Source organism: Glycine soja, chromosome 18, assembly GCF_004193775.1.
Source record: "Glycine soja cultivar W05 chromosome 18, ASM419377v2, whole genome shotgun sequence".
NCBI lineage: Eukaryota > Viridiplantae > Streptophyta > Magnoliopsida > Fabales > Fabaceae > Glycine > Glycine soja.
Genome location: NC_041019.1, coordinates 9281319 through 9293271, shown reverse-complemented (window position 1 = coordinate 9293271; position 11953 = coordinate 9281319). Strand labels below are relative to the sequence as shown.

General features: G+C 32.3%; 2 protein-coding genes across 2 annotated transcripts; both read right to left on the bottom strand.

Annotated features, from left to right (window-relative positions):
* Window positions 1–6668: 6668 nt before the first annotated feature.
* LOC114395116 (pentatricopeptide repeat-containing protein At5g15280, mitochondrial) lies at window positions 6669–10578 on the bottom strand. Its single transcript, XM_028356822.1, has one exon. The coding sequence runs from the start codon at window positions 10485–10487 to the stop codon at window positions 6927–6929; it is 3561 nt and encodes a 1186-aa protein (XP_028212623.1). The 5' UTR covers window positions 10488–10578; the 3' UTR covers window positions 6669–6926.
* Window positions 10579–11319: 741 nt separating this feature from the next.
* On the bottom strand, window positions 11320–11748 carry LOC114396880 (stigma-specific STIG1-like protein 4). Its single transcript, XM_028359055.1, has one exon. It carries the CDS (start codon window positions 11746–11748, stop codon window positions 11320–11322), a length of 429 nt encoding a protein of 142 aa, XP_028214856.1.
* Window positions 11749–11953: the final 205 nt, after the last annotated feature.

Here is an 11953-nt window from a genome sequence, read left to right as displayed (position 1 = left end):
AAGACTTTTTAGTTAGAAATACACATAAAATACTCCTCCAACAATCTCACCCAAACCCTTGAGACTTTTCATAATCTTTCAAAGATTTTTTCTTCTCCTGCCGAACAAGACACAAACCACTACCAGGTTCATTCTCTTACAACTTTTCAATCAATTTTACCTATTTTTTTAATGGCAATCGATAGTCAATATTGTTCATACTATATGTATATTACGCAAATCAAAAGAAAAGGGTACTGTATATGCTTCAAGATTTCGTATTCATATTGTTTTCAACGTCCAGGCAATGAATATGCATCAAAAGAATGGCAATTGATATGCATCAAGATTTCATATTGCTTTTTTTTTAGTACTGTATATGCAAATCAAAATAAAAAAACTCTTTTTTTTTTCTGTTTCTTCAACTTGTTTTTTTACAACGTCCATTATTATTATTATTATTTTCTTGTGTTATTATTAAAATGTTAATTATTAATGTGTTATTATTATTTTTTTGACAGCGTGTTATTATTATTATTATTGTGTTAATAATTTTTTAATTGTTATTGTGTTATTATTATTGTTATTTTGTTAATAGTTTTTTTTTAAATGATTTTATGATATATGAGTATTATTTTTATGGAAAATGCTAACATGTGCCCTTAAGACACTTGTTAGTGTATTATGTATAGAAATTTTGTATTGAAAGTTGTGCAATTTACTTTTTTAAAAGTAAAAAATTGTTGTTTTTAAAACATAGTTACTATTGGAAGTATCCTTAACATGTGCCCTAAGTGCGCATGTTAGCATGACCCTTATTTTATTATTTGGTAGTTTTTTATTGGTTTTTCTATTGAATTGTATATTATTCGGGATATAGTCACTATACTTTTGACAATTAGGAAACAATAACTATTTTTGTCAAATAACTAGTTTCTTATATATATATTAGCGATCAAATGGGGGATTCACAAGAAAATAACAAAGGAAAGAGTAGAGACAAAGATAATTATGTATCTTGGACTATGGAGGATACCAATGAGTTGTTGCACCTCTTGGTGGATGCTATGAATAGGGGATTGCGTGATGCCAATGGGTCACTTAGCAAACAAAATGTAGAACGAATAATACTTCCTCAACTCAATGCAAAAACTAAATTCCCTAAAACTTATAGTCATTATTTGAGTCGGATGAAGTGGTTTCGAAACCAGTATAACATGATGTCAACCCTTATGCGCAACAACTCTGGCTTTGGATGGGACCCAATTGGAAAAACTTTCACTGCTCATGAGGATGTATGGAAAGATTACTTAAAGGTGAGCTAAGTTCATAATCTTTTAAATATATTAATAGTTATAAATTTAGTAAATTATAATATTTGTAGTATATTAACAATGATTTTTTTTTAGTCTCACCCAAGTCACAGCAAACTTCGAGGAAAAAGTATGGTTGATTATGAGTATTTGAAGATCGTTGTTGGGGGTGGAGTTTCTAGCGGGAATAATTCTATATCAGTCGATCCAGATGATACTGATGCAACAACTTTTGAGCCAGAAAATAGAACTGTTGGGATAGAAGAATTTTCATATGATCCTAATAGTGATACATTCATAACACCAAATAACTATGAACCAGCATATCAGCCTCCATCACCAAACCAACCAAGTCCACCATCCCACCCCCCTTTAGATTCAGAGGTTCCCATAGAAAAACAAAACTGTCACAAGCGAAGGAGATCCGAGTATGGAGGGAGTTCAAGCGCTGTTGGGATCAACAATCAAGGCAACGTTCTGGAAAATCTTTCTGTTGGCATTGGGACTATTGCTGTGAATTTTGAAAAAATATCCAACATGATGGAGAAAAGAGAAAAAGATAGAGATAGAGATAGAGAGCTCGAGGGTATTATTTGGAATGTTATAAAAGAAATTCCAAATTTGGATGACATAACGCGTTTCAAGACAGCTGAATTGTTAAATACTAAAGCAAAAAAGGATTTTTTCTTGAAGATGTCACCGGAAGAACGCTCATCTTGGATAAACTTTAAGTTAGGGAATAATTAATATTTTGATAATCTATTATTAACATATTATTTTATACATCGTGAGTTTGTTGAACTATATCTTTTGGGTCTCTATTTTGGTTGAAGTATTTGGTTTGTTTTTTGGTCGAACTATTATGGTTGTATTTTGGTTGAAATATTTGGTTTGTTTTTTGGTCGAACTATTATGGTTGAAGTATTTAGGTTATATATTTTGTGAAATTGTTGTGATTAAACTTTAGTTATATTTATTTTATATATGAATTTGTATTAACTTTGATATTGACTTATAACCATGACCATGACATAAAGAACGAAGAAATGGATGGAGATATATATAATGAAGATACAAATGATGAAGATATAGATGACGAGGAAACAAATGAAGAATTTTATGAAGCCACATACACATATGTGATGGCAATTTATGCTTTAATAGATATATTAAATCAGTTTTTGAATATGATGCATGGTGAACATATTGAACGTCCATTAACTCGACGACAAATTACTAGTCGGGGATATGACTATATACACAAAGCATTAAACGATGATCCTGCAATCTTTCGACAAGTATATAGGATGTATCCTGATGTATTTCGAAAGTTGTGCACGATTATAAGAGAAAAAACACCTTTGGAGGATACAAGATTTATTTGTGTTGAAGAAATGCTTGCATCATTCCTACAGATTGTCGGCCAGAACACTCGATATTGTGTAATCCGCAATACATTTGGCCGATCACAATTTGCTACAAGTGAAAATTTTCACAAGATTTTGAAAGCTCTGAACTTTGTTATTAGGCGAACATGAAGTGAGAATCACTTTGTTATTATTTTTTTAGGCAATAATGACTTTGTTATTAAAAGGTTTAAAATTTCTATCGTTTTTATTTTCTTTATTCAAACATTATAATTTATTTATCATCTTTTTCATTCACTTTTGTAACTTCCGTTATTTTTTTGTTTAAAATGTATTAATCTTTCAAAATCTTAAAAATCCATAAAGTACTTTGAAATCTTAAAAATCTGTGTTAGAAATCCATTAAAATCTTGGGTTAAGAATCCTGATTGTAAAAAGTCTTTTAAAAAAAATCTTTTAAAATCCCACAAAATCAATACAATCCCACATAATCTTTTAAAATCTTCAAGATTGTTTTTGTCAAAATATTCTCTCAAAATCCCACATAATCTTACATGTAATGAGATCATATCCTTACATATATTATAAAGTATAGATAGACGTGTGCCATATTAAATGAAATCTATGTATAATATTTTTTAAGGAAATGAACCAAAAGAATATATGATGGATTATATAATAAATACAAATCAAATAGATTGGTGTAACATTAATAATTATTATATCATTCTATAACTTTCAACTTGATAATGTTCTCCGAATTTGAATTGACTCCTGAATAGTTTGAGTTGAGTCATTTATGTATTTGGATCAAAATTGAATCAAACCGATCAAAATCGTTTGTGTATGAATTGGATCAAGAGTTTAGATTTATAGATCCGATTAAAACTGAACCAAACCGATCAAAATGTTTATAGTTGTTTGGTTTGACTTTAGAAATTACTAATATTGAGACGGCAAGTGTTGGAATTGCAAGTATTTGGACTACTAGTGTTAGAACTTTTTAAGATATTACTTTCTGATACATTGTTATTTGTTTCAACAAATCTGGTTATAACAAATCTGATTGCAGCAAAACTTTTTGCAAGAAATTAGTTTGTAGAAAATAATTGTGATTCAGACTATTATAGTAAATCTCTTTGAAGAATATTTTGTTTTAATTTTTATTAATCTATTTTAGAATATTATGTTGATGGTATTAAATGAATCAATTTTAAAACTTTTAGACATTTGATAATATTGTGTTAATTATATTAATTGTATTATATATTTGAATGAATCATAATATAAAATAATAGTTCTAAGAAAAAAAAAGATCAAATTTTTAAATGGGTAACTTGTTGGCTTGAACCAAACCAAATCCTTCATGAATGGATTGGGTTTGAAAAAAAAATTGAAAACTGAACTTAACCTAATTGATCAAATTTGATTGGGTTGAGTTATGAATTTGGTCAAAACCAACCCGAATTAGCCTGCGAACAATCCTAGTTGGATTGAAAGTTCCCTTTAGATAGATCATATATACAAAAATTAATATTAATCTAAAATCATTTGGTACCTTGTTCATATAAATTAAAATTGACGTAATATAAACATTTCAAAATATATTAAAATATGAATCATTTGATTACTTTTTTGTTGTTGTTCAATTTTGACAAAACTTAACACAAACAATTTTTATAATATATAAATATAATTAAATGATTGGATTAATAAAAATCACATTTTATATCAAGTTATAAAATTGGGATATTAATTGTTGAATTTATATTGATATAATTTGATTCCTCCTTAAAGAACTACCTTGGGTATTGTTAACTTTTCAGACCAAAAGTATGCCTAGATTACAAAACTTACATTTCTTTTATTGAATTAAAATATTTATTTTTCCTATAAATATTAAAATGTTTGAAATTTGTTTATACGAAATTTTGAGTATATCTTTCATTCTCCTAAAATATAAATTTCATTTTGTAAAATAGAACTCCGTGATATTTTGATTCAGAATTAGAATTGGGAGATCAGATGTTATTTGTTAATGTTAAATCCTTATCACGTATTAATTAGAACTAGAACTTACGTGTTGAACCACCGATATTGTGACGTAGGATCAGATCTCCAGATGTCAAAATATCATGCATTTACATGTTGGGAGTTAGGAGAAAAAAATTATATTAAAAATTTTAGAAAAAAACATATTCTGAATATTTTACTATTTATAAGAACAAAAAACATCTATTTACTTTCCTACCAGGTTGCCTTCCAAGATAGCAGCCACACGATTCAAAGAATTCCACATTTGATAGCTGATATTTCCTAACAGGTTGTCAATCACAAGTGATGTTTGATTCTTTTAAAGAAATAAATAAAATAAAAAATTTAATATTTATACAATAATAATATAAAATAATTTTATATTATTATTTATAAATTATCATTTGAATTATTTTGAGATAATTATTTTAAAAATTGACAAATTTATCATATATAATGAATTATAATTAAATGTCCGTGTAAAATATTTTAGTATATAATCATTTTTCACGTAAATTTTAATTATATTAATTTATTTAAACATAAGACGAATTAGTTTGAATTTCAGAGACTTTTTTTTATAGATTTCAGAAACTTTTTTCTTTGTACACATAAATGTAAAATGTACTTTTGAGTCTTGAACACATGTTTAAAAAAAAAGTTACGTCAACTATGGTAATTAAAAGGTTCTTTTTTTATTGTTTACACCCAGTTTATTTTTAACTAATATTATATTTTTTAATAAAATCTTTGTCATACAAACCAATTTATCTATTAAATATGCTAAAGTTTGTTGGGATTAAATGATTTTTAATTTTTATTTACGTAAGATGCAGAGTGCTTCTAATCGCAAGTTCATATCTTAATAATACATTGAACATAAACATCTCACTCTGATGTTAAGTCTTCAGTCTATAATTTTTTAACGATTATGTGCAATATTAATGTGTTTCGCTCAAACAAAACATGTATGTTTTAGTTCACGTTCAAAGCTCAAAACTTATGTTAAAAACGTGAAAGTCTAATAACATGTTTAGATAGCTACCAAAAATTAATTCAAAGATCCAAAATTATGGTGAAACATTAAAAAAGTAAAAAAATTACTATTTGTTACTTTGGAATTAATTCTAGGAAAATAAAATCTGATCCATGCATGCTATAAAACTATTGGAAGTAGCTTTTGCCTTAAACGTAAATACTGAACGTATTACTTGACCTGATGCAGTTTCAAATGCCCTAGTACGGTCTCTTGGAAGCATCTCTCATGAGTCATGAATATATGTCATATTTTTTTTCAACAGCTATATTACTATCTTCTTAATAAAAACAAAGAGGGGTAGCTACTACTTCTCAAACTATAAAATCTTGTGTGAATATATACATGTCACAAGGCATTTGATCATATTCATTTTTTTTCAATTGAAAGTACTAGTGATTACAAAATTTCAATAGGCTTGGCTCATGGGCATCAAAAATAATATATACCCACCACTAAGGCAATATTATGAGTGTGTTTGAACACCAGTTTAATTCACTTAGCGAACAATGAGAGGGGCTGTTGCTGATATTCCCGTGCAAACTAAGACATACTGGCCACATGCTCTTCACAGTGTGCTGCTTGTAGACCTGATGGGGGGTTGTGATTCTCTCCGGTTACTTGAATATTTCAGTAAGTCACAAGCCCATTGTGTCTATATCTCTCCTATTGAAAAATTATAGTAAGCATATGAGACCCACAAGTCCATTGTGTTTATATCTCTCTTGTGGAAAATTCCAATAAATAGAGAGGAGTATTTTCTCCCCTTGGGAGTGTTTACTGTTTGAGTAGTTAGTCTGTTTTTCTGTTTTTGTTGTATTATCTCTCCCACAGACAAAACAAATTAAAAAAAAAAACAGCTGAATGCTGAACATGGTATATTGGTACGAAGATTTTATGTTATTTTCTAGGAGGAATTATAGAAATAATGCATACTGCAAAGAAGCTAAGGATGTGTGTATTTTATTCCAAAACTATTTGATGTTGACATGAAGTCCCCAATCCAAATATAGAAAGAGGATAAAGTCACTTTATAACTGGATTATTACACTCAAAGTGATTAACAGATCCCTTGATTGTTGATAACTATTGTTGTCCAAAATCATTTCCCAAAAAGTGAAGTCCAATGTACAGTGTACTTACATTCTTACAAATACAACCAACAAATACCCCTTTGGCAAGGGCTATTTCTTTGAATCATTTCTTTTGAAGAAAGCCACTTTTAAAAAGAAGTCTTGATAAAAATCCCTTGCTCGCATTATCAGTGTCCTTTGCTTTGGCACTGTTTAAGTTGCTTATGAGAGACCAATGTGTTTCAAAGTCAGGCTGATAGCCATTTTCCTGCATGGCTTGCAGGAGCTCTGATGCCTTCCTAAGATTCTTTTTCATGTGATAACTCTTAATTACAGTGCAATACATTTTTCTGGTTGGAGTTTCACCTCCATGACTCATGTCCACAAGGAATTGTTCTGCTAGTTCTGTCTTCCCATCTTGGCAGAATCTATGGAGAAGCATTTCCACTGTATCAATTCTTGGTTTGAGATTCCAACTCAACATCTCAGAATAAAAATTCAAAGCTATGTCCAGTTTATTTTGTGCACAGAATCCATGAATGATAAAATCATAACTGGTGGAAACTGGAATGTTATGCTTCTTCAGCATTGTGTTCATAAGATGAACTGCCTTGTTCAATCTTCCATGCTGGCAAAAACACTTGATAAGGTAATCATAATTGATATCATCAGGAGTTAGAGATTCCTCTCCCATCCTGTCCAAAAAGGTTTCTGCTCCTTGTATATTACCACACAGAAGAAGGCTTTCAACAATAGATGTTTGAATGGAAGAATCATGCATCCAGCCTCTTAATCTCATTTCTTGACTCAACTTCAGGGCTTTTTTCAGATTCCCAGCATCACACAGCTTGCTTATTACCTTCCTCAAGCTGCGGTTACTTGGTTTAAGTCCCTTTGAAATCATGGTAGTTAGATAATGCAGAGAACTAGATAAATCTCTACATTGCAAGAAACCATATACAAGAAAATTATGACCAACTTCATCAAGTACAACTTTCTTCTCTTCCATTTCAGTTAGTATCTTATTAACATCCAAACTGTTTCCATCTTTCAAAAGATAGAACATAAGAATGTTATATATGATAAGCCCATCAAGTGGACATTGTGCAAGCATAAGGTTCTTTAAGCTCAGTGCGAACTGGACTCTACCTTTCCTACAAACCAATCGTACTAAATTCTTGTAACTTGTGAGGGATAGCTCCCAATCTTTTCTTATTGCAAAACCCAGTAGCTCCCCCACTTTCCTCAAGTCATTAACATGGCAATGGCCCTGAATAATTATGTTACACAGTTCATCATCTGGAGTTAACCCTTTAGACAACATATCACGGAACAGAGTGTCAGCTTTCCCCGTGCTCCCCATATTGCAAAATCCGCATATCAATGCACAATCTGCAGCATGAGAAAATGAAGGCTGCTCTTTTAAAATGATATCTTTTAAAGCAATAGCTTTGTCATATCTATGAGCCTTGCACAATTGAGGGATTAACAAGACTGAAACATCCAAACAAGGTGCCAAAGATCTATCCAGCATATCATCCAATACTGTAAAGGCTAGAGAAAATTTTCCCTCATTGCATAAACCCCTTATAAGATGATTATAATCAGTATGATCCAAGTTGAAACAAGGTTGCAGTTGTTTTAAAACTACAAGTGCAGTGTCAGCAAGACCTGTACTAGAAAGTACTTCTAGAAATACATGACATATATCAGACTTTAGATAAGGGTATGATAAAAGCATGATTTCAAGAAATTGTGATGCTTCCTTAAGCATTTTCCAATGGCAGATATGGACTAGAAGACATTTAAAGTCCTCCAAACTTGGTAACCATTTATTTCTACAAGCAACATCCCAATAATAACTAAAGTCCTTCATGTTTCCTTTCTTACATAAAGGCATTAATATGGCAGTATATGTCTCATTCTTGACATGAAATTCGTTTTGAAGCATTCCATCTAGTATAATTTTTGCTTTGAAAAGTAAGCCTTTCTTGCTGTATGCCTGTACAACCAAATTGAGAGTTTCTGGGTCAAGTTTATGTGCAGACTTTGGCATTTGCTCCAAAAGCTTGGTCATTGACTTGATTTGTGACCGAGATGAACAAAGTTGTCTCACTAAATTTGAAAATTCAGGAAATAGCAATTCTTGTCCCCAACAAAGCATTTCTTCAACCAAAACCAATGCATTTTTCAGGTTACCATCGCTACATTCCTTACTTACAAATGAATTGAAGTTGGGTACCATGGATTCTTCAAGATCCAAAGTAATGTGTTTGTCATACTCATCAACATCTGTATCCAAATAAAGTCCATTTCCAACCTCATCAAAGAACTCTGTTTTCGAAAGTCCCCCATCATTGTCTCGTTTCAACTTCACACTCAAAGGGCCCAAGCCCAAAATCAGAAAAGCCTTGGAAATCGGATTCTCCATCAAAGCAAGCTTAATCAATCCACGGTTCTCCATCTCATGAATCAAACTTTTCACTTCATCAAACCGCCTAGACTTACAATAGCCCGCAATAAGGACTCTGAAAGTCGAAATATCAGGCAGTATCCCCCTCTCAATCATCTCATCAACAATGTCCCGTGCATGATCCAACATACCTAACTTAAACAACCCACTTATAAGAGCATTATAAGTATACACATGCGGCACAAAGCTTTTCGATAGCATAACTGACAAACAACTCAATGCATTTCTCATCTTCCCTTCGCGACAACTCCAACCAATCAATATCCCATAGGTTACTTCATCAGGACTAAAACCTAAACTCTCTAGCTCTTGCAGAAACAACCCGGCCCTTTCTACGCCATAACTGCTACACAACGAATTCACAACTCTATTAGCAGCCATCACACTAGGGGCACACTTCACCTCAACAAAGAAACTAAGCAAATCTTTAAAGTCCCTCTTCTCACAATATCCAAACGCAATCTCATCAAAAACCAAACTACTAACCTCAGAATTAAGAACCAACACCTTCTTCACCATGTTCCTTGCTTCCTGAATCTTCCCATCAACGCAAAGCTGCACCATAACCTTCTCCAACGCCTTCACTTCATCACCACTCAACGGTACTCCCAAATCCACCAAATCAAAAGCCACCCTAGATGCAAGACCCGTCCTCTTCACCTTCACCAAGAGATCAATCAAAACACCATAACAATCCTTCGAAGGAACCTTCCCTCGACCCTTCATAACATCATACACAAAAACACCTTTTTCCCAATCTCTCGCAGCAACATACCCTTTAACGAGATCATAAAAAATCTCATTACTTTCCAACGCGAAGAGCAAGTCCTCGGCTTCTTCAAACAACCCCACTTGCACGAGAAGCGAGGTCATGGTTTCAAGGGACTGTGAAGGGTGCTTGGAATTCAAAGCCACGTTTTTGTGAGCACCCCATTTGAAAATTTCCCACAAAGATCGAACCTTTTCGACAGTGACGCTGTGGGACTCGAGAGCCAGCAGGAGTTGCAGCACGTGCGAGGGGCCCAGCGCGGGGAGCCTCCAGCACGTGCGAGTGGTTTCGGGGATCGCGAGGGAGAGCTCCAATAAGTGGGGTTTGAGAGAGGCATTGTTGTCGAGAAGGTTAATGTTGTGGTTTTGGGCGGTGGGGATGTTAGAGAGAGAAGAACAAAGGCGGTGACGGTGGCGGCGGAGAGTGAAGAGAGAGTGGAGCATTCGATGGCATCGGCAAAAGGGTACAGAATTGAACAGTAAATTTCTCGCTACTGATTGTGGCGGTGAGAGTGAGCCAAACACACGGAAAGTGGGAAGGTTAAGCCTTGGAGAAATATCCCGTTGAATAATTTTAATAATTTCATTAATAACGAATAAAATGTTATTAATAAATTTTATGTTTTTTTAATATATTTTATATGTATTTTAAATGAATATATAAATAGATTTTAAAACATATAAATACTAATCTGTTTAAATTATTTATCTATCTGCAGCGAAAAAATTATTTATATATTATAAATTATTAAAAATACATAGAAAATTATTTATAAAAATTTTGGTTTAGTTAGTTGGTTAAGTATTCTATTTTATTTCTATAAATGTAACACATCTTTATAAGATCAAATCTTTATCAAAGAAAAGATCAAATCTTTATCAAAGAAAATTAAAAGTTAATAAATTCAGAACATTTTTTCTTTATATTTTAACACTTTTCAATTTTTTTTATTAATTGTGTGTAAAAATAAGATAATAGGTGTACGTCTACACAATAATTTCTCATACATAACAAAATAGTAAAGAAGCGGCCTCGTAATTTGCTCCCATATGTAGATCAAATATGACCAAACAACAATGTTTTTATAATAACATTAATAATGACACTATTACAAAAATTTGGACTCAAATAAATCAAGATTAATAATCAATTAATTTTGTTCCTTCTACTTTCATGTGGATGATGAGAAACTGGAGTGCCACTAAAATGAATGCTCGGTGGTTGCGGTTGCTTTGGTGACTTAGTTAATTAAGAAGGAATCAATGAAGCATGTCCCTATGCATACCCGCATGTCCCAAAGAAGCACAATGTCCCAAAGGGACATCTATGTCCACACTTGCCACAGTTGAAAATGCTCAAGTTTATGTTCCTGCATAAGCCTCCACAACACTTCCAATTGAAGGGGCACCTAATCCCACACAACCCACAATTGTTCCTATCAGAAGTCACATTCACACAACGGTTCCTACAGCACAAGCTCCTTGGTGGAAATTCTCCTTGGTTGCACACCCATGACCTACCACGGCACCCTGATGATCTTGCTTTCACCACATTCTTCACCCATGGTGAAATTGGTGATGATGGGACTCTAGTAGTACCATTTTGGTGCAATGTCTTTGGTGTTGATTTTCCCTCAATTGGGATCAAAACCAACAACTCGAGAAGTGTCACAAGTGCCAAAGTTTGTACCAATATTGCTTTCATCTTGAATGTGTGGCTAAAGGACTTGGAATCTAGACGGTGTATATAAAAACATACCATGTTTGGTGTAGCGGTCCATTAAAAAAATTAGTGTTTATTCTGGCGTTATATCTAAAGCTGCTTAATGCCGTGTTGATAGTTTCACATTTTTACGCAATTTTCGTGCAAACAACATGCTATATTGATTTTATTGTTAATAAAATAACCT

Bases quoted from the DNA above. Each gene is read 5' to 3' on its own strand.
- LOC114395116 (XM_028356822.1), bottom strand. From the start codon at position 10,487: ATGCTCCACTCTCTCTTCACTCTCCGCCGCCACCGTCACCGCCTTTGT.
- LOC114396880 (XM_028359055.1), bottom strand. From the start codon at position 11,748: ATGAAAGCAATATTGGTACAAACTTTGGCACTTGTGACACTTCTCGAG.